This window comes from Thermobia domestica, chromosome 16 (assembly GCF_964235325.1).
Source record: "Thermobia domestica chromosome 16, izTheDome1.hap1.1, whole genome shotgun sequence".
NCBI lineage: Eukaryota > Metazoa > Arthropoda > Insecta > Zygentoma > Lepismatidae > Thermobia > Thermobia domestica.
Genome location: NC_137469.1, coordinates 138,629,809 through 138,657,186, shown reverse-complemented (window position 1 = coordinate 138,657,186; position 27,378 = coordinate 138,629,809). Strand labels below are relative to the sequence as shown.

Here is a 27,378-nt window from a genome sequence, read left to right as displayed (position 1 = left end):
ATAAAGGGTTGACAACATGTATAACTAGGCAAGTTTCACTGAAATAAATAAAAAGAATAAGAACATGCAATTGTATCCATGACCCTTACTCCAGTGGAATCTTATACAGAAGACTGAACCAAGGAGGGATATGCACAACGCATACACGCACGCACAAACAAACAAACAAATCATTTGGCAATAAAGGGTTGACTTTTTTTCTTACTATTTTTTACAGTTTGGAATAGTATGTTTTTAAAATTTGCTGAAGCACTATCCATTGCTCTCATTTTCAAACGGTTTAAGGGTACTGCATAGACATCTTTTACTGTAGAACGTTTCTAGGTGTCTGAATCGCATATAGTAGTTTAAACACTTTGATTGTTACTTACGTGGTTCATGTGCTGCATGCTTCTCTGCAAGATTATCTAAATGAGTGTTAACTTGTTCGACGGTCAGTTCGCCACCATCAGAACATCTATTCTTCAGAACGTAATATGCTACATCAGCAAAATCACCAGCTTGGTTGCCAGCAGTTTTTGGCGATCTGTTCAAATGAAAAAGAAACATTATTTTTGTCATCACATCTACAGATGGTGATCAGAAAAATGGAAACACCTGAACGAAATTGCAACTTACCACATTAATATGGTGTCGGGCCACCTTTCGCCTTCAGAACAGCCTTGATGCGTGTGGGATGGAGGCATAGAGGTCATGAATGGTAGCAAGTGGAATTTTACACCATTCCTTGTGCAGGGCATCGGCCAGTTCTGTGAGAGAGAATGGAGGTGGAAATCGTCGCCGGAAATCGTGTTTCCAAGACGGACCACAGATGTTCAATTATGTTGAGATCTGGGGATTGGGCGAGCCAGGGGAGGTGTTGAACTTCATCCCGATGTTCCTCAAACCACGCTGCAACAACGCCAGCTGTGTGAATGGGTGCATTATCATCCTGGAAGATGGCGTCATTGTCCGGGAACAACATCCGGACCATAGGATGTAAGTGGTCTCCTAAAATTGCGACATAATCGTTGGCAGTGATTCGTCCGCTAAGTGTGACCATAGGACCCAATGAAAACCATGATATGGCGGCCCACAGCATCACCGAGCCGCCGCCATGTTTCACAATCAGGCGGAGACACTGCAGATCATAAGCTTCTTTGGGTGTTCTCCACACATAAACATGGCCCGTGGTTGGGAATAGGGTGAAGGATTACTCATCCGACCATATCACACGTTTCCAGTCCTCAACGGTCCAAGTTGCATGGTCGCGGCACCATTTACGGCGTGCGAAAGCGTTATGAGTTGATTTTTAGTTTAGCGTCCCTTGCAGCAGCGAGGCTATATGAGACGTGGACCTACTGATTAACGTGGAATCCGAACCACATGAGCTCCCGCCGGGGCGAAAGCGTTATGGTCCCTGATGAGCGGTTTGGCCCGTGCAACACGATCCCGTAAGTTCATGTCATGTAATTCGCGGCGGACTGTGATTGTCGAAACAGGGTGGGGGAGGTGATGATTGAGTTCCTCCGTCACTTGCTCCGCAGTGACATGACGGTTCTGCTTGACAATGTGCTTTAATACCCGGCGTGACCTGTCACTCATGATTTTCTTCCGCCCACTGTTCCGCTTCCCCGATGTGGTTTTCCCGTGTGTTGTGTAGGCCGTCATCACCTTCGACACTGTCCCACGCGACACACCTAACACAATAGCCACTGCCGTCAGACTCACTTCACATAACCGCGCACCAACAATTTGCCCTCTTTGAAAATCTGAGAGGTCTCCCATTTTATACTACCTCCGTCTGCTGCAGCCACTGGACACTGCTGTTCCACTGCGCCTGACGTAGTATGGAGACCGACCTAACACACCACCACCAGCGGTCCGGCGCTGCGGGCGCCACGACACCACTGCCAACCCATACATCTGACGTGTTGCCAACTACAGGTGTTTTCATTCTTCTGATCATCATCTGTATATATATATATATATATATATATATTGGGTGTACCAAAAGTCAGGAACCATAACCAAATACTATAATGAGTAGAGATACGAAAGATGGTAAGTTATTGGAAATAGGTGGTTTTTGATCTAAAATGTTGGAATATTTCCTATCGTCCCAGCCGTTTGGTTTCCACACAAGTAATGTGCTCTATGTTAATATTGAAAAAGCAACGTATCCAGCACAGCAGGCTGTTCGCACAGAATGTAAAAGCACGCGAAAATGACACAAGGTGCACATTGTTGTTTGAGGGAGCCTAAAACACTCCGAATCAGTTTCCAACAATGCTGAATTGTTGGTATGGTGAGAACCCAAGGGAACGTTGCTGAACGGGCAACGTTGTATTTTCAATTTAACATTGGGCGCCTTAGCAGTGTGGAACCCAAATGGTTCGTACGACTGGAAAAAAAATCCAACATTTTATATAGAAAACTACAAATTTCCAACAACTTTCCTCTCTTTCCATTCTCTAGAATCTTTACACATAATGTAGTTGGCCTAATGCTCAAGACTTTTGATACACCCAGTATATATAATTACAGAAATTATAAATTTTACATTCCTCTGTTAAATATTAACTTTTAAACCAGTGCTTAACAGTTCTTTTATACATACATGAGATTACTGGAAATGACATTATTTTGAACACCTAGTTTATGCGTAACGAGCATGGGTATTATAAAATTATAAAGAGTATGTGCATCGTAAAATTATTTTGATAAAGTAGTAAGTAAAGCAATTTGAACACGGAATTCGGTTTTCCCCCACAATCTTTTATTATAAAAAGTCTTGTTATATACAGATGGAATTATTAATATTAAATATTACATATTAATTTTGGTCCAAAGACCAATACAATGTTCTCTATGAATTTTGTCTGGAGAAACAGGTGTCCCAAGGCCCACGCAGCCAAGAGAAGGATATCATAGAGTTCCAGGCAGGCTAAGTGGTAACGGTTTAGGAATTCTCAGTGCTCCAGGCAAGCCGCGAGAGGCTGAGATCCCGCAGAGCTCCAGGCAAGCTAAGAGATCAGGGATGACAAGTCAAAACTGATGCCGATGAAGGTCTTACATCGTATTTTATACCCCCTTCTGGACAGCAGGGCGCTAGTGTTCCTCTTCTGTCACATAATCTGATGATGATGAGGATGTCTGTCGTCTGCTTGCTTGTAGTAATTCTAATAAGAGAACACGTGGTTTGGTTTACAAATAAGAAGCATGTGTTGGTATTTACAAATATAGACCACATATAACATATTATAAAATTATCACTGTTAGGAAAAGAGACAATAATGGACAGAATCTAACAGTGTATTTTACTGCATATACAAATACATAAATAAATAACTATTTCTTCCAGCAAAACTGAAAATTTAAATTATTACTGGCAAAGAATGGTACTTTTTAGCGCCACAAAATGTTCGTTTTCCTTGAGTTTCTCTACGACTACGCATGAGAATTTATCCGCAAACACGTCATTTTGTTCAGCTCAATGTGATTTTTCGGTTGATATATGTCTCATTCTTGGACAATATTTTATGTCAACAGAAATTGAAGTTCAAGAAATAAACATAATTTTGGGCTATATCTCATTAACCAAACTACGTATTGTCATCTTGCTAGTGCCGTTATGAAGAGTTTAATGAGATATATTTCAGTATTACTTTTCTAGTATCGGCTTTTCTACTATCCTAAGTTACTGACCCAACCACCTGGATTATCTTCTTTACAAATTACTTTTTCTTTTTCAAGTATTTCTAATGTTTGCTTTAAGGGTAGCTCAATCGTAGAACGTTCACTTTTGGTGCATAGGGTTCCCGGTTCAACCCCAGCTTGCGCCAAGTGAACTTTGTTGTGGACAAACACCGTATGCGTGGGTCGTCTCGGGGTTCTCCCGTTTCCTCCCACTTTCTTCATTCAACTATTTCATTTATTTCTCATCATCAACTTCTCCTTTAGCCTAGCCGGCATAAGCGTCGGACATAAAACTTAAAGATTTAATTTCTAATGTTTGCTTTAATCTCGAATATACTGCCAACGATATTCTTTGTGGAGATTTAACTACTGGAGTTGCTATCTCATCTATGTAACTTTTGGTCATATTTACCGAGAAGGTTCTAGAACGACTGGTCCTCCTTTAAGTTTGAAATAAACAAAATTTTTCTTTCATTGTTTTAGTTTTTTTCGCTCCTTATTCTTTGTTTTGTTTCTTTTTTTGTAGTTTTTGAAGTATTTTAAATTTATTTTTTAATATATTTAAAATAATATTTTATTGCTTTTTAGGACAAGTTAAATGAATTATAACAAAATAGATTATTTGAACTATGAACTTTGAAATAGATTAGTTGAACTTTGAAGTAACCAAAATACAATTTGCTTAAAAGGATTTCTTCTAATAACATATATAATAAAATAATATATATTCTACATTATAATGTGTCTTTTACTTAATATGTTGAGTTTCGTGATTATTTTTTTAGTATATGTTTATTTATTTATTTATTTATTTATTTATTCAACACAAGGGGCTCTAGGCCCAGTTACAATGTTGTTCCTTAGAAATACATTTACTCACAATATACATACATATACAGTATATATATAACAAGATTATATCACGTATATTTTTAAGTCTGTTCTTATGTACTGTCTCCGACATTCCAAAAACATCTATAGGAGATATCCTTTCAATTGCATTGTAGGAAGCACTCATCCTCTATATAGGAGACTTAGCGAGGATATTTGTTCCTGCCTTTTTGCAGTAAAACGTAGTACTATTTCCTACGCGAATTTTACCTGACGGGACATGCAATTGTACCTTCGAAATAAAATCGGGACAGTCAATTCATTTGTGTAAATGTGTAATTGCCATTCATTCATTCATTCATTTGTGTAAAAATAAAAGATCCGTATGTTCTCTTCGTTGTTTCAAAGTATATATATTAAAGTTTCGTACTATTTCTGAATATTACTCATATTTTGGATACATGCCAGTTTGTGGGTGTGGAGGCCTCTATTATTTTATGATACGGATTATTAGAAGAAATGCTTTTATGCAAGTGATATTTTGGTTAGTTAATAGTTTGGAATAATTTACTTTGACGTAATTTACCTAACTTCTCTGGGTCTCTGGATAGTGGACCTGCAGGGGCAGCTGTGTTCTAGAACCTTGCCCATTTATCTATACCTTGAAATGAATCTTTCTGTTGTTCTTTGAATGCTTCTTTGCTACTTTCAGTTACTGTGCTCACATTTACTCTGTCTACCAACTTCAATTTTGTACACCCTTCTAGTCCAAGCAAAGCCTTGTATGAATTACCTTCATTATTAAGCACCACAAACTCAACCCACTTACCAATTTGGTATACTTCACATTTCAGTTTCACTGTTCCTATTGGTTTAATTTTCATGCTATCATATGTTTAATATTAACTTAGTAGGTCTAACCTTAAATGTTGCATTAAGTTTCCTTAATTTATGTAATGGTAATATATTCACTTCAATACTAGTATTAAGTTTGAAATTAATCTGTTTTCCTTCAACATTTAGTTGTTGAGTCCACTGATTTTCTTTAGTAGTCGGTGTATTTACACCTTGTACTTTTAGGTAAGATATAAAGACAGAATGCTCTACGCCCATACACTTACCACCTACATTTTTATTATTATGTTTAATTTCCTTGAACTTACATCCTACAGCATAGTGATTCATACCCTTGCACTTATTAAAACGTTTACCAAATCCAGGAAATTTTGTTTTTCTATATACTGTATTACATTTTATATGTAAATATGGCCTACTCTTTTCTGTTATTTTATTTTTTAAGTTTGTTTTACTTTTCTTGTTGGAATATCCTCTTCCCAATTGCTTTTCTATCATTGTATCACTAACGTTTGGTTCCACATTCACTTTTTTTCTTTTTACCACTTGCACTTCCTGATATACCGATTTTCCTTGTAGTGTTTCAGCTTGTTATTTACACATTTCCGCTGTTGTCCCATCTCACTTACTTTTTCTAATGTCAGATCACTTCCATGTAAAAGTTTTTCTTGTAAGTGCTTATTACTTCTCGTATGTATCATATGACGTTATCCGTTTCGTCTCCAAATTCACAAGTTTTTACTAGTTTTATTAGATCTGTCAGGAATTTATCAAATTTCTCTCCTTCCGCCTGTATGCAAGAGTGATAGATATATCATTCCACTACAATGATTTTCTTGGGGTTTGCAAAATTATCACAATTTTGAAGTAATTTATCGCAATTAGCTGCCTCTTTACTATTTAGTTTGAATGTGTTAAACAACTCAAGTGCCTTTTCACCAATTGCATTAAGTAATATAACACCTATAACTTCTGGTGGTTTATTTCTATGTCCTGCAGTTTTCATATATACCTAAAAATTTTGCTTAAACCGCCACATTGAATTCCAATGATAATTGTTTTGGTACATTTGCACCTTCCATTTCAAATTTTTAGCATTTATCGCTTGTGTTTATTAAAAACATATCACATGCTCACGAGTACGATTAAAGACTTACAGGAATACAACACTTTAATGCACACTCATGTCCAGAATGATTGTCGCATATCTATAAGTGTCTTCTTGTAAGAATATAATTTGATAATGATTTTGCAGGGTACTTTTAATACTGATACTATGTGTCTAGCCTGGAAATGTGTATTTGTGGTAAATTTCATAGGAAAAGAATTATAAATACGAAAATTAGAATGAGTAAAATAAAATGTTGCTAAATGGACAAGAAAGTTTTATTTTCGTTTTGTTGTTCTTTTTTACTCCTCTTTTGATATGAAATTTGCCACATACATGTCTTTGCCGATTATACACATACCAACATTACAAAAAATACCGGGCGAATTCGTTATCAAATTATATTCCTACAACAGCATATTTATAGATATGCGACAATAATTTTGGACATGAGTGTACATAAGAACTGGTGTTAGATGTAAAATTATTAACTTAATCTTACAATTTGCCACAATCCTCTCGATTTGCCACAATTTGCCACATTTCTCATTTCACAACTCCTCTTTATTGACAGCGTTGTTAGTACATCTAATTAATATTACAAGATTATATGATATACATTGTTTCAAGACACCTTGCAGCCCTTGAAAAGGTGAAGGAGCTTGACGAACTGGTTCATCATGATTTGACAAAACAACACGAAGTTCAACATTTGGAGATTTGCACAACATTGAGTATTAGATTTATAATAATAATAATAATAATAATAATAATAATAATAATAATAATAATAATAATAATAATAATAATAATAATAATAATAATAATAATAAAAGCTCTTTTTGGTTCGTTTAATCACATGTGGAGACTCTTATGATAAACGTAAACGTTTATCACGATGGATGCAGATCAAAAACCAAAGCATACACGCAAACCAAGCCTACATTCATGGAAGATAGCGGTGGTAACAGTTTGATGGAATCCATTACAACTACGTAGGACAGGGTAACACGATTAATATACAGTATTACCGTCAATAAATTTTGATATTAAGGATCATAATTTATCCTCAGAGCCAGTTTTGGTAAACAAAAAGGCGTAATTCGTCTTCATAAAAATGAATATACTCCTAATGATAACACCTACAGTCATAACAAACACGCACATATTCCTAACAATGACATCTACATTTATAACAATGGCGTACGTGCTCCTAACAATGAAATTTATACTCATAACAAAAACGAACATACTCCTAACAATGACACAGTCATAACAAAGACGCATACATTCCTAACAATGACACTTACAGTCATAACGAGACGCACATATTCCTAACAAAGACATATACAGTTATAACAACGACCCACATTTTCCTAACACTGACACCTACAGTCATAACAAAGAAGCACATATTCCTAACAACGATGCACATACTTCTAACAATGACACCTACAGTCATGACAAAGTTGCACATATTCTTAACAGTTAAATATAGGTTAACATTGACACACGTTCTACTTGTAATCAGTAAAAATAAGGAACAATGAGAGCAGTCAAGAGTTATAAAAGGTGATAATGATTTGAATACAATGGAATACAATACCTAAAATTGAGAAGCTTTGAGGCATCATGTCCCTCACGAGGTAAACACAATATCCTTATGTATATCTTTGCCAATGTGAATTCCTTCACACCATAGGCTCCTCTTTCTTTATCTAATAGCGGGATAAGTAGTCGCAGCACTGGAAAGAAACTATCCTCCTGAATAAGAAAAACAAGGAAAAAGTTGAGTTACTTTTTATATCGAACTGCAGAAATGAAGAAATTCCTGGTTCACAATAACTAGTTGAAATCCTCACGCTTTCGACTTGTTGTATGATATAGGTTAAGATTATGCATGACTAAAACTTCTAACTGTTTACATTCAACTTTTTTTCTTCTTTCTTTAAGTTCAAGTTAACTTGCGGTTACACAATTAATGCTCAAATCTAAATATGATTACCACCCGTCAAATGTTTCATGTACGTTGGAGTTAAAGTTTGTTAAATACTGTACAGTCCTAAAAGGTAAACGGTAACAACTGTCTGTGGCTTATATACTGTGTTCATGTAGCTGAATTACTAAATTATATTATGCTTGACATGGAATAAATACTTTTGAATTTTATATAAATAATAAGAACCTAATTTACATTTAATACGGCCCTTAATAATAAAGAGCAAAGCACTATCCATTTTCAAACAGAGGCAGGAAGACGTCGTCTCTTAACTGTTAGAAATTACTTTCTTTCTAACAAACTGAGACTTTTTTTTTTTTTTTTTGCTGAATTTTGTACTAACGTAAGTACTGACATGTTTCAGTAATTTCTGTTATCTTCCTCAGTAGATCTAACTAGCTCACACTTTCAGAATGTCATCTTGCACTTTTCCGTGTGCACAGTTGAAAAGTGATAAAGTCAAAAATCTTAATAATGTGAATTTCTTGTATTGAACACCATACTTTGGAAAAATCTTGTTGTTGCAGTGTGTATATATATATATATATATACTAGATTTGTAAATTAAACTTGGGTGGTTACACACTTCTTCAATTAACAATGCATTCCTCGGTATGTAAACAGCTTATTAAGCAATTGAATTAAAACGCTGTAAAATTTTTGAATGTATTTTCTCTTGCTGGATTGGAGAAAATTCTACTGTGCACACGAAAAAGTGACTGAAGATATTAAAAGAGTTCAGCTACAGATAAAAGTGAATTGTTACCAGGTTGCATTTTGATCAACTATGAATCCTAATTCATTAAATTTTTATTGTTGGTTATGACAGGTATTGTAATAAATATTTGTAATTCTTGCCAACGAAGTATTTTTTTGTTTTTTTTTTTTTTAAATGTGTATTTATCGAAAGTTTTATTTAAAACTCCTACTATTTAATTCCATGTCCACTAAGATAATTTTTGATATGAATGATTCATGAGTTCCTCTCTATGATATTTGTCCAATGCAAAGTTCGGACTTCAGAGATTTTTGTTTCTTCTCAAAGAAATGCTTTGAGAAACTACAAGTTTTGATAATTGTATTTATATATCTACCTACGACACTTAATTTTTATTTCTATATGTTCCTTTTGATCATCTTGTTTATTTTTGGACTATGATTTCTTTTATAAATAAAAAGATTAGTTATAGCTCTTGCAATATTTCCACAACCCAAACCGCAGACATGTATACACGCTGCGATCGACCGTAAGTACAACGTCAAATTGGCCCAACAGGTAGTGTGGTAGGTGGGCTATTTAATATGAAGGATGCTCCTCCGTCAGTACCTCCAGCAAAATATTTCGTGTTAATGTCGGTGAGTGCTCAACAACATCTGATACGTCTACTGTTACTGTATGAGTTTGAAATGAAAAAGTTTTAAGTCCCATGGTTATGCTGGCTAGGCTAAAGGAGACAGTGATGATGAGTAATGAAGGAAATGGTGGAATGAAGAAAGTGAAAGGAAACGGGAGAACCTCGAGAAAACCCGCGCCCATGGTGTTTGTTCGCCAAAATGTTCACTTGGCGCGAGCTGAGATCGAACCAAGGACCTATGCACCAGAGGTGAACGCTCTACCACTAAGCCACCGTAGCCCCATGTATGACTTTGAACTCAGGCATAACGCTACGGCAGCAACCCAACACATTTGTTATGCGAGTCGTGCATGTTGTAAAAATGTCAAATATCTGCCAAGGCTCTACCGCCCAGGGTAAGACGCCATTGAGAAAAATCCATCAATCAGGAGACCACGATTCTCAAACTAATTCGGCATATCCCAGTTCAATGTGATGAGTTACCTTGACGAACTCAGGAAAACCTATCAGCAGCTAGCTACCACATTGTACAATCCGCGGCAAAAAACCTGCAACATTAGCATATAAGTTTATTGTGAAATGACGAAGTCTTTTGCTCCAAAATAAGTGTGCTCGAGAGGAGGTCGAGGTTTATCCTGGCGTGATTCGTTTTGTTCATTCCATGTGCTGTTAGGCGTAGTTTCACAATAAACTTACATCCTCATGTTGCAGGTTTTCTTCCGCGGATTATACCATCACACCTCAGGCCAAAAGGAAAAAGTATCCTTGCAGACAACTCATAGAAAATCTGCATGATGTGAGTTTCCTAAAACGGACTGTCACATGCAACGAAAAGAGGGTCTTTTTTCGAACTTCGAATGTGGAGATACAGTGAATGAACAAGGGTCAACTTCCAGAACCGGTAGTCAAACAGGGTGGTTTCGAACATAAAATCATGCTCTGCACACGGTGGAACTATAAGGGGTTAACACCGAACAACTGGGTCGGATGTATGCTGCACTACGCCAAAAATATCCTACATTGGTTAACTGAAAGCGCGCTCTGCTGGAACAGAATTACGCGAAACCAGACTTGGATCGAAAAACGAAAATCAGGAACTTGATGGCATTGAACTGATATCAAACTTGTAATAAGTCCTGACCTTGACCCTTCGGATTACTACTTGCACAATTGCTTCGGATCATGATACTTCACCAACCAGCAGGAGGAGAAAACAGCAGTGTTTGTCTTCTTTGCCTCTAAAGACAGCACATGGTATTAACGTGGAATCGAAGAACTGACAGAAGATGGACCATAATAAACACAGGTACGTTGTGTATCAGAATATTGCAAGACTTATGACTCACCTTATAGTATCGTTATTGTGCATTGTTCTGGTATCTTACACATGTATTGTCTACAAATTAATGAAACAATGCATAATTGGAATATCTTTTGTGAAAGTTCAATATTGATCCAAAATAAAACTTACTAACGAAGAAGAAAATAATAACATGTTAAACCATTTAAATGCTACAATTTATAAAGACATATATATATATAATGAAAGTTCCCCGAACTCTTATTTCTAACAGACAATATATTCAGCAAGACTCGAAGTATTTCTTAACAACTACAGTTAACATCTGGAAAATCTTTTTTTAAGAGCAAACATTTTACTTTGAATGAATTAACATCTCGATCAAAACTATTATTGCTTTTAAAAAATGGCGAAAATAAGTAAAAGTTTTAGTTATTTTAAGATTCAATTGTTGACTCCAAAAAAATCAAATGAAGGAAAATGAATGTCCCTTACAATCACAAAAGACTTTTACAGAACATATTTCAGAAAAATCTTTCTGAAATATAATTAACAATTGGCCTTAAAACCACCCATTAACGTCGAAAAATTACTAGTATGTTTAGGGTGGAGACAAAATTTGCACGAAAAAATTTTCTGACTTTTCACAGTTTTCCAAAGCGTTCTTGGAAATTTTTCCTGATATATAATTAACTACACAGACTTTCTCATGTTCATAGGAACAAGACAAAAACAGCGATAGATAAGTAATATATTTTCCCCCTAATGAACTAGAACAATAAGTAAGATAAAAATAAAAATAAATTGTAGTTATTGTTAAACGGTATGGACGTGTTTTTAAGCCGCTCCGTGAATTTGCTTCATTTTGAGTGGGAAAGTGTGGTTTATTCGTGAGGAGAGTATCTGGGTTTAACATTCTACATCAGAAGCTATATTGTCCCTTCAATAACTGAATTAGTTCACTTTTAAAGTACGGTGGTAATAACCCATAAATGGAAAGTGTGTGCTATTTTGTCACATCGAAGCTAAATTTTCCTGGCAATTTCACTGTCTGAGAATATAATTTTGAATATTTTGACATCTTTAGCAGCAGCGAGTATTCATGTACGTTACTGAACTTTGAATACACAATAGTAATTCTGCTTTTGCAATGCTACTTTGTCACTGAGAATCCCTGTAAAGTGCTTTGTTCTGTCCCCGAACTCGTACTCATTTACATCGTAGAATCCGCATTTGAACTTGTAACATCACCAGAAAACTTAAGTTTCGTATAGCTGAGCTAAAAATAAGGTAACATTCCACGTAAGAAGGCACCGGCTTGCTTGTTTTCTTGATTCACAAAGGCACTAACTGTTCCTAATACTGAGATGAACGCAACGACCTGCATATGCTTTGTACCTTTTACATGACTTGTTACCGCTTGGCTTCAGATGTTTCTCTGCGAAAAGACCCTCCGCAAATGTTGTATCGAGCAGAAAATTTGTCACCTCGTACTTCCCGAATTAATGATAAAAAAGTTATTGGTTGTTAATCAAGAAGAATTGAACGTGATATTGGAATACTTGGAAACTGACATGCTTGTTATCTGCACGGGAACATTAGATACAATGAACGCCACAACTACAACTCCTCTTCACTTTCGACCCATTATCAGGTTGCTGCTTATTAATTTTGAAGTTCTTGCAGTAACGTCTTTACTACTTTGAATTAACTATTAGTTTCGTACATTTGAGTATTAACTAAATTCCCAAACCAGAAAGCAAGCAAAGAACACTTTATTCCCGAGAAAAATAAAATCACGTCCCGAACATTATTTACCAGATAACAGAAGCCAATCATTGCTAATTTGTAGCTTTACAATTCCCAAAGGCGCCTTACGGTTACTTAGAATCGATAGTTCATTCCTTAACACTTACACTTTACACTAAATCGTTAGTTTATAGTCGCGCAAACAAAATAGTAATTGCTTAGTTAATGATGTAACAACGAAAGGAATGTGAATAGAGAAGGAAACGGGAGAACTCCGAAAAACTCCCCATTCGGTGTTTATTTACTACAAAGCCAATATCGCGCATCCATAATTTGAACGCAGGAACTTTGGTGCCAGAAGTGAACGTTCTACTACGCAACCCAATTTGTGTTTTAGTGTCAACATGCAAAATATTTCAAACGCGCAAAACATCTGAAACATACTCGATCCCTTAAAACAGTTTCTTTCATACAATGTAACACGTGACAATGAACCATCAGCAAGAAAGACCCTATTTGCTTCTCTTGTTTCGAAACGCAAGAATTTTCGAAGAACACAATATACAACAGCAACATATGAAAATGATGGAGATCTCCTTTGCGATTTCTCTCTCTCTCTCTCTCTTTCTACTGTAAATATATGAAGATATCAACATTAAAACAGGAATTACACATCATGAAACTTCGTTACTTCCACGGTGTACTGAACAACGGTAATTTGAATTGCAAGTTCTAACCAATCCCTCTTCTTTAATTTCACTGCGAATTTCTAAGTAGAAAAAAAATCCAGTCGTATTTTTTGGAGGTAGATGCTAGCATGGGTGTCTTCATGGCACACCCTACAACGTCCAGGACAGTTTTTGTGTTTCCTCTCAAAAAGGCATTCCAGTTATAAAATATTTTTACACGTCTTGTTTGAAAGAATCTTGTTTTATAACATTTTAAAAATTTCGTATTGGCATTGAAAAAACGGATAGAAAATTGCATCAAACAATGATTAAAGAGACAGAAAATGAAATCTTATTTTAACTTACGTTCATGTATCATAAATATTGTTCGCAAACTGCTGCATCATTTTTAATCTCAGAATATTTTTGAAGTAACACTTAAGAATATTTTTGTTAAAACTTACGAGACGCATCACTATTAATATTCATTACAAATGTATAACTATTGATTGAAAAGATTAAATATGTAGCTGTAAATGTATAACAATTAATAAATATTGCGCTATAAACACAAAGTAAAAAGTACACTTTAGACGTACGATTTATTTCTCTTGAGAAAGTCAACAAAGAGTAATTCAGTAGTCTAGGTAAACTCTTCCTGGAAAATATTTTGAAGACTGATTACTACAATTTTGTTCATATACAGCGTCATGAATGTTTTATTGAAAATAATATAATGTAGTTTTTTTTTTTTTTTTTCTTCTGCCCCTGTAATCACTTTATTCTGCACACATTGTTTCCAGAAATCTAAACGTATATCATATTTCAAGATAAAGAATCCGATGAAATTAGTCCGGTTATCCACTGAGTATTGACCCAATGCATACGCTAATATACAACTATATCTCGTAAATATCTCCGAAATAATTTTTTTTTGCGAATTAAGGAGGATCACTAGGTGTTCTCAGTGCTATGCTAAATGCTGCTTGAATAGTGCGGTATTGCCAGATAGTGTCGAGTGTTTACTGATGCTAGATAATAAAGGAAGTAATCATGAAATTCTGCTTGGATACTTACTGGAGGAATTAGTTTTCGACCCTTACCGCAATTCACAGCTAAGTTCCGCTTCTCGAACTGCAACGCTAGAATCCAGAAATTTTCTTATTGTGACTACCACAATAAACGTACAAATTTGTCCACAACACATAATGGCGTTCTGTTCAAGTTTCTTCTCAAAATCTATTTCTTTATATTTAAATTAATATTTAAATAAAATGTGAAACATAACACGAAAACCGGTAAAACAATATATCTATTTCGTATTAAGATAGTTACTTTAAAATACTTTACACATACAAACAAACATTTCATAACACAGAGCACTTCTAGTAAGATCTAACAGTAAGTGCCATCTTGTGTGCCTATTGTAAAACGAATCAAATATTTTCTTTTATTTGTTACCTTCTTCGATATCAGGAGACACAACCAAATGAATCAGTGTCTTGTGTTGTAGCTGAAACATAACTCTATCTTATAGTACAATATTTATAATATGTAAACTTTCATTGCGGAGTAGTTAAAGGAATGAGCTAAAATATGTACTGACTTCCGGGTGGTGATCCACCTTAAAATACATTACAATGAAAACACAGAAGCTAAAATAAAGTAATTGTATCCAAAAATCCTTTCATTTGCGTGATTAACAGGAACTCAAATAAAATGCAAAGTAGTGTGAACAAGAACGGAAAAAATGTTGGAATTATGCGTCCATCGAAAATGAATTTACCATTGGATCGTTGATCAAACTGCATTTTGTGGATGATCCACCAATATGATATTTCACTGCACAAGCGAGAGCAAAAGATGATGCGCACAACTATAGAATGTAAGTTTGTTACACATCATTAGTGGAAAACATGGATATATTTATAAGTCTGAAGTTGGCAATTAAGAGAAGAAGCACTTAACCACATCCGAAATTATCTTAGAATTTTCATTTTAAACGTTTATAAAATCTAATTCTTCGGAATTCCCTCACGCTTAGCAAAATTCCCAGGTTTGTCGCCACTTGATGCTACAAAAATTACTTCATCACGGAAAAATTTGCTGTACGGCGTACTCTTAGATTAGATATGAGCGTGAGGAAAGGGATATTACGATAGCCAAAAGGAGCATAAAAACTGAAACTTAAACAAATAAATAAACACGATTTTAAAGATATAGAAATACAACTTGTGGATTTTCAAAGCATCTACTTGAGTCAAATCAGATCTCATGAGTCGAACAACGAACCAGTGGAAACCAACAGAAGTAACACTGCGGCTGGTGGAGAATACGATTAGGGAGGATAGGAATGCGTCAACTTACCGCATTACATCTGAATTTTTATGTAGTCACATGGTACCCACTCAGCTGAATTTTTGATAAGGAAAACAAAAGATAGCAACCAAGGCCTAGAGCTGAACGATGTTCACCAGTTTATGGCGTATGATGATGATGTAAATTTAATAGGGGATGATAAGAGAACCATAGAAAGAAATGTAGAGGTCTTATTAAACGCTTGCAGGGACATGGGTTTAGAAGTAGATGCACAGAAAATGAAATATATGGAAGTACGTCGGGACCGTAATACGGCAAATTATGGATGCGTTAAAATATTTAATAATACTTTTGATGAAGTGGATACTTTCAAATATCTAGGATCAATGTTAACATACGAAAATCATATTCACGAAGAAATTAAATGTCGACTGAAAGCAGAGAATTCGTGTTACTGTTCGGTTCAAAATCTCTTGTCGTCGCGAATTCTATCGAGGAATTTGAAACTTAAAATATATAAAACGATAATCATGCATGTTGTTCTGTATGGTTGCGAAACAAAACGAAAGAGTCGCTTACTCTGAGGGAAGAACATAGACTGAAAATATTTGAGAACAAGTTCCTGAGACGAATATTCGGACCCAAGAGGAACGGGAATGGGGAATGACGGAAACTTCATAACGAGGAACTACATAATTCATACGGTTTACCAAACATTGTTAGGGTCATCAAGTTTAGGAGGCTTAGATGGGCAGATCATGTAGCTAGGATGAAAGAAAGTAGAAACGCTTTCAAAGTCTTGACCGGAAACCGACCATTAGGAAGACCTAGGCGCAGATGGGAGGATAATATTAAGATGGATGTCGCAGAAGTAGGAATATAAAGTAGAAACTGGATCCAATTGACTAAGGATAGAAGTCAGTGGAGAGCTTTTGTGAACGCGGCATTGAACCTCCGGGTTCCATAGGCCATAGAGTTAGTTAGTTAATTACTGTGAATGAGTACAAAAATACATGACTATAGAACGCAAAAACCTTCGAATGGGCATATTGCTTGAATATATCTGTCAATACGCCGAGCAAGGAGAAGACATGTATAACAGAGCCGTCACAGGCGATGAAATATATGAGTATCACTACCAGTCAAACAAAACGTCAAACGAAACATCCACCTTTATAATCAGCGTAATACTCAAGGCTGTGTCCTTTGCTAAGAAAGTTACGACTACCGTGTTCTGGGATTGACAAGCTGTGTTGCTTGTTTCTTTCCTGCTAGATCGTACTGTTATATTTTGTTACCATTCTCCGTGAACATCCGAAACGACTGACTCGAGATATTTTACTGCATCATGATAGCACCAGGCCTCATGTAGACCGAGGAAACCAAGATTGTTGGGGAGTTCGAGTGGCAAGTTCTTCAACAGTCACCACCGTACAGCCATGACAGCCTTGTGCGTACGTAACCGTGCTTTAGCGTTAAACGTTTCGCGTGGGATGCAGAAATAGAACGTGAGGTCCATTGCGACAACCAACGAACTTCTATACAGCAGAGTTTATACGTCGATGTTGTAAATGTCTGGATGTAGATCGATGTTACGTAGAAAAATAAAACTAGTTGCGGTGTTTTTCTTTCTTTCTTTCTTTCTTTCTTTCTTCACCGTAGCCTTTGTAATTGACTGACTATCGATTTTCCCTCGTGAAAGGTAGAAAGGGGACCGCTGAGAAACAAAGGAATGCAGAACGAGGTAGATAGAACATTTTTGACCATGTATACTTTGCACTGCAATATAAGTTAATGAATTTGCTAGTAAGTCTCCATGTGCTAATTTAATGTCTACGATGGTGACTGTGTATTTCTAAATTAACATCTTTCTTTTTCTTGTTAGAGACTGTATTTTGATGAATTCAACAAGAGAGATTATCTGTTACACACGGATGTACAAGTATATTTAATTTTAATATCCTTGTTTAACAAAAATGTTTCAAAAAATGTAATATCTATGCCATTCATATTTTACCCTCTTACCTTTACCTCACTTACTGAATGATCTTCCTTATATGTCTGGATAAAGCTGACTGGGCACTGCGGTTTGTTGCCTCCCTAATCTGTACCTTCACTCAGTTTTGTTATCAGTAAATGGCATACTTGTATACTTACATTTCCGCTTTCATACTGCCAACGTATTTCATATGTCTGATCAAAATTTTCTCTGAATTCGCTGGAGGTTGAAAAACTAGTTTCTATTAATTTTCCGACATTTTTTCCTATTGTTTTTAGTCAGTTCAGAATACAGAAAGCAAATACTCATTGTCGGCCTAGGGGGCGCGGTTGCTCAGTGGTAGAGCATTCACCTCCATGCCTGGGGTCCCTGGTTCGATCCCAGCTTGTGCCGTGTGGACTTTGTGGTAGACAAACACCGTGGTCGTGGGTTTACTCGGGGTTCTCCCGTTTCCTCCCACTTTCTTCATTAAAGCATTTCACTCATTTCTCATTATCACCGTCTCCTTTAGCCTAACCGGCATAACCGTGGGACGTTAAACTTAAAGATTTCATTTCATTTTTCATTGTCGGCCTAAGGAATCTTTGTGTCTATTATTGTGACCGCTTACAATCATAGGTTGTTCTATTTCATTCAATCATCATCTCATGGTACTATGTCTATATATTTCTCCTATAGTAAGCAAGAACTATATTTTGTATGTCTATATGCATATTTTTACTCTATGGTAAGCAAGAACTTGCATATATTTACCCAATATTTTGTACGTCTATATAAATATGTGTAGTTATAAAGAGATAATATTAAACAGTAAAGTAAATAAATAAATGTGATGTGTATTGAAATTAGCTTATTCTAGGTCGCCACTTCGTTTTGTAGCGCTAAAATCTGGAACTATTTAACTACTTCGAAGATATGTTGGAAAATAAAATTCCTTGTATTTAGCTTTATTAGTATTTACGCAATCTGACACTATAATAAAACCAAAATAATACCAGATTCTTCCAAATCCCTACAGATGAATTTTATGGCCATTAAATACTAACTATTTCTTATATACAAGCAATAGAATTAATTTCAACCCCTAAAGAATTTGCTTTTCTACTTTTTATTTTATAATTTGCATATTAGCAAAAAAAGTGATTATGTTTCATAAAATAGTTCTACTGTACATCTGCTGATAGATGTCCCTTTTTAATCAACATAGTAGCATGTTCAATACATTTAGTTCCGGTTAATAATATTAAACAATCAACATGCATGTGTCCACCTATAAAAATTTACAGATCTTAATTTCCAAATAAGAGAATAAAAAATTCATGCTGTTAGTATTCTATCAATTCATACATTATACAAATGTTTTACTAATGGTATTACCTATATTCTAGTAGGTATTTTTTACACATTTATTATTAGTATATTCACATCATGCAGGTACTTGTATATGCATTGGCAAAGAAATACTACACAAATCTTCAGATTCTTGTACATGCATTTATTGAAGAAATACTGTTAGGACAAGACCTGGAAGATAATCTAATCTAACCTGTGATCGCAATTCCTACATTTTTCTGTACTATATTGAACAAACATGAACGATCGCACTTTAATTTCAAAGTAACATGAGATCAAATATGCAATCCATTTACCACTTAATTAAGAAGAATTAGAATAGATTTAGTACAGGGCAGGTTTAGATTTACTATATTTCAACTCAGAAAATAATTTTGATTATACATGATATTCTACAATGGCCAAGACTTGTTTATTTACGTAAATTAATTTTTATACGTTAGTTAACATTTCTGAACCTTTAAAATTTTGTTGTAGCTAAGACATTTGTTGCTAAGACATAAGAGATTTGTAGTGAATCTAGGGATCAGCCATCCCCTATCGAGGGAGGCGAGCTGAAGTTTCTTAAGTACTGATCATATTGAAGGCTATGTCACTTGTAAAATATGATATTCCACTGAAGACGAATTAAATATCACTTGAATGAGCTAATTATATAGCTAAATCTAGTTACCTTATTCACAGCTACTACACCAAGATCCAAATTTCCTTTAATTAGTCCGCAGCCAATATATTTGTGTATAATTTACTATTTCCAGACAAATTTTCATTTAAATACAATCCAGTTTAAACTAAAATCATTTTGTTTAATCCCTTAAGCGTTTATTGATTTCGAAAGCAGCTTAAAACTTGAAAAATTACATACTTTGCTCCTGACTAAATTATATTGGATCGATCTTTATACAATTTCCATTTTCTACAAAATCTCGAACCCAACTAACCTCACTTTTGCTTTACTATATATCGGAGTTTGGGGTTTACACAGCGGTATCAATGGAAAAGTGTATATTAAACATATGATTTTGTAATCATGGTTGAATTTAGTTAATTTGTTTAAATAATTGTACGCTTCTGCTGATTGAAATTTAAGTTAAAAATCAACTGAATTATCTGACTTTAGAAATATTTCTATAAATATTAAAATTTACAAGGATAACTAACTTTGCCTCCATATTCATACGCTCAAATATGCACTACTTAATGACGTATGACGAAAACTAGTCATATAGCATCATTGAGAAAAATTTTAAGCTAATAACATATAACAATCCAATAAATAACAACATATAACAAAACGAAATGAACTACAAAAATAACGAAAACATATTTTGGTGAATACATTCAAAATTTGATTTCTCACATTACCCTATCATATGATTTACCCCATCATAAGCAATAACAATATTTTGTACGTCTATATAGATATGTTTATCCTATAGTAACCAAGAATTGAATTTTCTATGTTATATAGTTTACCCTGTGATAAGCAAGAACTATATTTTGTAAAGTGGACTTTTTATTGATCAAATTTTCAGATGCAGCCTGTAAGGCCACTGGAATAATTAACAATGAATGACAACAATAACAACAGGAAAGGGAGTCTGCCAGAACCTGAATTCCACCACTAAGGAGGTACCCCTGAGATTTCTCTGATAGAACTGAGGAAAATCACGGAGAAACCTCGCCTTCATTAGTGGTCTAGTAGTCTACTCTTGCGTGCATGTGGTCCGGATTGTATTTTAAATTGTAGTACAATGTCTCAAATAGCCTCGGTGCGGAAATGGTACGATAAACTTCCATAAACAACAGACAAAGCTGAAGAAATTTATCAATGTTTGGCTACTAAATATGAATCCGAAATTTCACGATTACGGAGAACGAAACTCATCACTAGCCCACGCCGCTCTGCTATCAGACCAAAGATTGTAAGCTCTACGACAGTATATTTACCAAATATTCGATATTATGAAATTAAACCAGCTTCTATATATTGCATTTGCATGTCTCAATAACATCAATATCACTGCAACCAACAAGCACTAAGAGATAACCGACAAATGCAAATGCATAAGTAACAGAATTGAAAAAAATCATAAGCAAATAGAATGTACAAAATGAACAACAGAAATAAGCTACTTACCGTTTTAGAGTCATTCTTGTGAAGGTCCTGGAAATATTTCTGAAAATATTCAATATACTTCCTCAAATACTCCTTCTTTTTATCACGACCCGATTGACTTACTTTTTCACATAAATTACAAAGATCGCTGAATTTAATTTTTGAAGCTACAGTTGCCATACTGGATTATTTGGTAACCAAACCTACAAAACATGGAACAAATGTTATTAACAGGGAACTATTACGAAAATAGGTAATATTATTTAGAAAAAAGAAAGAACATTATTTCATAGTTAATATATGTTCCAATAGAGCATGAAGTTAACATTTCTTAAGTCTAATTCAAAACTAGAATTCTTTAAAAAAAAAAAAAAAAGTAATTCTATCGACAATGAAATTTATGCATAATTATTTAGAACCCCATATTCCGAGGAGTATTTTATATGCTAAAACGTTTCCTCGAAACAAGAATGCTACGAGGGTGATTCAGAATGTAATTCCTCCAAGGTGATACCTTTATTTGTGTTTGACAGATAGCATCGATACAGGTATCAGTGGAAATTTTTCAATATCAGGCAAATGGTGGTATCATTTTTCAACATAGTCCCCATTACGGGCAATACATTTGTGCCAACGCGAAATAAGACTTTTCATGCCGTCGGCGAAGAATTGTGGCGACTGCTTGCGACACCACTGTCAAATTGCTGCTTTCACCTCCGCGTCACAACTGTAGCGTTGGCCCTTAAGGCGATCCTAAAGTTTAAAGAAGAGCCAAAAGTCGCTGTGCGCAAGATCCGGACTACCGGTAGGATGAGGAAGAATGTCAACAACACTTTGCTAGCAGATGGGATAACTTTGAATTTCTTTTGGTGAAGACATGTGGCGGTACTCCATCGACTGACGCTTCGTTTCCGGGTCGTAATGGTGTATCCACGACTCGTCGCCGGCGATGTAGGTTACTGGGCACACAACTTTCCGCAATCAGAAATTCAATGACAGGCCGCTGTTTCAACAGGACGTCACAACTGGATGCCATGGATTGATCCATTACTCTGGAACAAGAGGTAGGAAGGTGGAGCAAGTGACATTCTATAACTTAAACATCAGTGTATTAATCACAAACAGTTCAGAATGTTTGCAACGCTATTGGCCAAATAGTGAGCTTGGAAGCATTAGTTTCTGAATCACTCTCGTATTAAAAATATTATAATACTGAATTAGTACCATGATTTTTATCATCATTGAATTTCCATTTAGGATTACAAAGTTAGAAATACAATATTATACTACTATCAAAGGCACAAAATTATGCAGTTAAGCGTCTACGAATGAAAGTTACATAATTTCATGGAGCTGTTTTTCGTGCTATTGTTGGGAAACGGTTTTGTAATGCGGACGTATTGAGCTATCAAGATTAAACACATACCATACTGAGCTGGAGTTTTTGACACTAAATAACCACTCAATTATTATGAAGAATTTTTGTCTTTGGATGTTCTTGAACCATTAATTATTGACCGTAATTTCCAAAGAGTGTAAGACTGTGTAAGAATTGTCAGAAGTATGAAGATGAATAATGATACACCGATCGTATGTTTAGTAGCAGTACAGGATCAATAATACAATTGTTATGATATTGTAGTGATAGTGATATTGTATCCAAGTGAAGGAGATACTCACCATCTTTTTCGACTCAAAAGGCATTATCAACAAAGAGTTTGTGCTGCAGGTGCAAATAAACAGTAAGTTTTACATGGAAGTCCTCGAAACGTTGCGGAAAAGAGTGAACAGCACCAGGAAGGAAATTTTTCCCAACTAGAGGTTGCACCACGACAACGCACAGTCCCACGCCATCTTCCTCGAAACCAAGTACATGACGAAGTACAAGGGGGCAACAGTGCTCCAACCGCACTATAATCCCGATTTGTCATCGCCCACTTCTTTTTGTTTGTACTTTGTTCTGCAATAAGATTCCGGAGATCCGGAGTCTGCAATTTCCCGGGTTTCCTATTCTACTTATTTTTGGGACAGACCTTGTATAAAAGAACCATTACAAGGCCGATACAAAGTCCTGCTCCGAAAGACTAGTTCCGACAAGTACTTACGAGGCTTGTAGATAAATGATACCAGTGTATTGACATAAAAGTAAAATACGTCCAGCATGCTTAAAACCGACCAAAGTATTACGTCTAATTTAAGAAAAACATGATTACCAAAACTGCGTCGTGCTTTATTAGTAGTTTCAGCAAACTCTTATCTATTACGTTTCTAAGTTGGCAAAAGTTTGTGCAAAAAGCTTCTTCCATCTCAAGTTCGTGTATCAGTATTTTAATTTCAGTTACAATGGAAGGAGCACGAACTTAGAAACGTAATAGAGTTACCTGAAGCAGTTCTGATTCCAAATAAAGAACAAAGAATTTTCGGTAAGCATTCATTTCTTAATTTAATATCATGCATCAATTACGTATTCTGACGTATTATTTTAAAAATTGTACAAATAAACTGGTAAATTCCCATGGTATACCACACTTAGCAAGTATATCTATCTACAACCCAGAATGATGTGACTGTACTTTGCATCCTTCCGCACCATAATGAAGCATGGGATTTACTTAATTTGGCACCCACGCTATACCTAGATTAGTATCCTACGCGATCCCTGCATGATTAGAACCTACGAACGCGTAAACCGAAAGCAAGTGTTCTAGCAATGAAGTTACGGGGGAGTCGATGAAGTTCTCGTCCTTAGCTCGTTCCTTGTACTATTTGGAATTCTTCACAGCTCTTCAGTCATATATCGGTCAGTCCACACGAAGTGATCCAATGAGGATTGCTTGACCATTTTTATTTTATTTATTTATTTACACTAATGGGAGCACAAAACTGCTTTTTAAAAATTGAAATTCCAGTCTGTTACTGGGAGGTGGTTAGTTTTGTTGAGCAGCGCATGCCAATTAGTGATGCTGAGGACGTTAGGGTAAACTTGTATATTTTAGGACTGGATTGTTTAAAAACATTGCGACAAACATAATTTTCTTCAGCTCTTTGTATTAATTCATTTTGTCTCTTAACATGAAAAGCCTTAATTGAATCCTAAAAGATGAAAATTACTCCGTAATTTTAGTTTCGAAATTTAACAAATTACACTTTTTAGAGATGAAATATCAAAGTTTATTTCTATTTTTTTTATATCATTTTTACTATAATTACGTATGGTACTATATTCACTATAGCTAGCGTAACACTAATAAGCGCTTCTTACAATTTTTAATATTTTTTTAAAATTTGAAATTTTGTAATTTTCGCAACAGCTTGAAGTACGGTGTGGCTGGTCTGGTGGGATATGGCATTAAAAGTTTTTTTTAACTCTGATATTTAACTGTAAGTAAAGTTATTGAATTTTAAAAATTGCACAGAAAACGCAAGTTTACGGCTCTCCACCATTTATTTCTGAACTACATACTTTTCCAAGTTCAATCACAGAACATGCTGTCGTACTTATATTTTAATGTTGATTGACTTACTGTATACATTTAAAAAAATTAATAAATTTTAAAAATTAAATAAAATTAATAACCAATCACAAATACAAATAAAATAAAGTATTAAAAGTAGTAAAAAATAGAAAGAAAATTGAAAAACCTGACTGATTATTGTAATTGAATGAAGAAGAATTGAAACAGGTAAAGGATTATGCATGTTGATTACAAGTCTGTACTTAAACAGTTTCCTTTCTTGTTCTTCTCAACCATAACAGGTTGACAAGGTCTCCCGGGAATCTGCTTGTGGATTATTACCTCAATATTGTCTTAATTAAACATTTCTGAAGAAATGTCCTTTTTCAGGGATGTGTGCATCTAATCGAAACTCGTCTTCTTTCAGAATTATAGCATGAATCTTAAAACTGTCTTTTGTCACAATTTACTTCGTGAAATTGCATGACTCAATAGTTCTTTCCCATAGATATGGATAAATTCGTTATTACTGATTTTGTTGACGATGATTGTTGAGATGGTTGTTTGGATTGTGTATTTACACTAGCAGAATACCCGTTCTTTGCGCGGGGAGAATACGTTTCATTTTGGACATAAAAGGGCTAATTTGGATTTGAACTGCATCAAAAGTGTCACTGTTCGTCTCAGCGACCCCGAAAACTATGAATTCGACACTAATATCGGTCATTTTTGATCATTTGTATATATCCCACCCCCCACCCCTAAGTTGCACCATCAAAGTGAAATAAAAGCCATCCTAGGCCTGAATTTCATCTATGTACCAAATTTGATCGAGATCGGTCGGGTGGTTCAAGAGTTATTTTTATATCTCTCTCCTCCTTCCTCTCCCCTACTTTATACCGTCACAGTGAAACGATAAAAACAATCCCAGGCCGGAACCTCATTTATACCGACAATTTGATCGAGATCGGTTGGTGGTTTAAGAAGAATGAAGTCACAGACATAGTCACTTTCATTTTTATATATCTATGTATATAGATTACTAAAAATGAATTAGATGTAACAGCTGATCAATATTCGATAATTTCATGTATTGTTATATTTGTTCAAAGATTTGTCAGTTATTGAGAACGATTACATGAGTTGTATATATTAATTCTTAAGGTTTCAACTAAAGGTATTGGACTATTCGTCACAGTTTTGGTGAAAATATTAATTATGTAATTCCGTACGGTATCTTCTTTTGATTGTAGTTATTTGTTTTGAGAATAATGCGTTGAGAAATTATGCTACACGAGACTGGTTTCTTGTGCTGAGGTGTCGTTTACCTTTATTGTTTTCCTCTATTTGTTGCCCATTTAATGAACTGTCTTGGAAGTAAAGACTTCACGTGCTAGGTGAATTACTGCGTTTTTCTTTTGTATAATGTTTATTCCCTTCACTAGTTGAAATATCTTCCACTTTCTTAGGAGCAATATTCGGTTAAGATGTACTGTATGCCCTGTTTTTAACATTAGTCTTGTTAGATTACATTGTCAAATTTCGATTTCCGGGCCAAAGAAATGAACTTGTACCATGGAATACTCATGTTGAATATTGGAATACTTGGAGATTTAACATGGAATACTTGAAGATTTAACATGGAATACTCATGTTGAATACATTAATACTAAACTCAGCTCACTCTGCTTTGCATTCCGTAGGTTGCAAGGTAGTTTGTGCAAGGAAGCTGTCATGTCCTTATACTATAGCAAAGTTTTTTCAATAATAAACTATGGTGTTATATTTTGGGGGAATTCGAGAATAAGTGCTAGTACATTCCGAATACAGAAAAAAATTATTAGATTAATGTTTAGTATGCCTGAACGATCCTCATGTAAAAATATTTTTAAAAAATATAAATTATTGACATTACCTAGTTTATATATATATCGCACAATTATGTATGTAATCGAGCACAAGGATTTATTTACTTTAGCTAATACGATTCACTCATACAATACTAGGCAGAATTGTAATATGTATATTATCCAACAGAATTATGCAAATTTTAGCAAAACTGTGTATATGAATTGTATAAAATTATATAACAAATTACCAACAAAGTATAAGGACATTAACGAAAAACAGATATTCAGAAATACTCTGTTAGAATTATTGTTAGAAAAAAGCTATTACTCTGTGGAAATTTATCTTACTGATAATATATAGAGAATGTAAATCATATCTGACAACTGTAATGCTTAATTGAGGATTGTCCTCATTTGTAAGCTATGAACAGGCAAATAAATATCATATCATAGATTTGAAATCTGTATTGCTGCACAGTTTCTCATTTGTATTCAGTGTACTTTCTATAAACCTGTTTATATGCTTTTTCCCGGAGGGGAATCAGATGTTACATTATTAGAATTTAAACTTGATTGGGGGTGCCTTTCCTGTTAATATTGTGGTGCATGAAGACGATACTTATTTGTTCTGTTTTTGAGTCATACATGGATCTAGTGAATTGGTATATTTTTTGCATGTTATTTTGCATTTTGGAAGTCTTAATACTAGCTTCGTTGAATGAAATTTTATGAAATGCCGT

At 34.9% G+C, this 27,378-nt stretch overlaps 1 protein-coding gene across 5 annotated transcripts in view; it reads right to left on the bottom strand.

Moving 5' to 3' along the window:
* DNAlig4 (DNA ligase 4) overlaps positions 1 to 27,378 on the bottom strand; it is a 201,063-nt gene that overhangs the window by 149,715 nt on the left and 23,970 nt on the right. For all 5 annotated transcript variants that reach the window (XM_081743176.1, XM_081743173.1, XM_081743172.1 and 2 more), the window contains 3 exons: positions 21,355 to 21,536; positions 8,079 to 8,236; positions 372 to 526 (listed from right to left, as the gene is read on the bottom strand). In XM_081743176.1, the coding sequence (XP_081599302.1) occupies positions 372 to 526; positions 8,079 to 8,236; positions 21,355 to 21,513 (472 nt within the window). In that variant the 5' untranslated portion in view covers positions 21,514 to 21,536. The remainder of the gene's footprint in view (positions 1 to 371; positions 527 to 8,078; positions 8,237 to 21,354; positions 21,537 to 27,378) is intronic.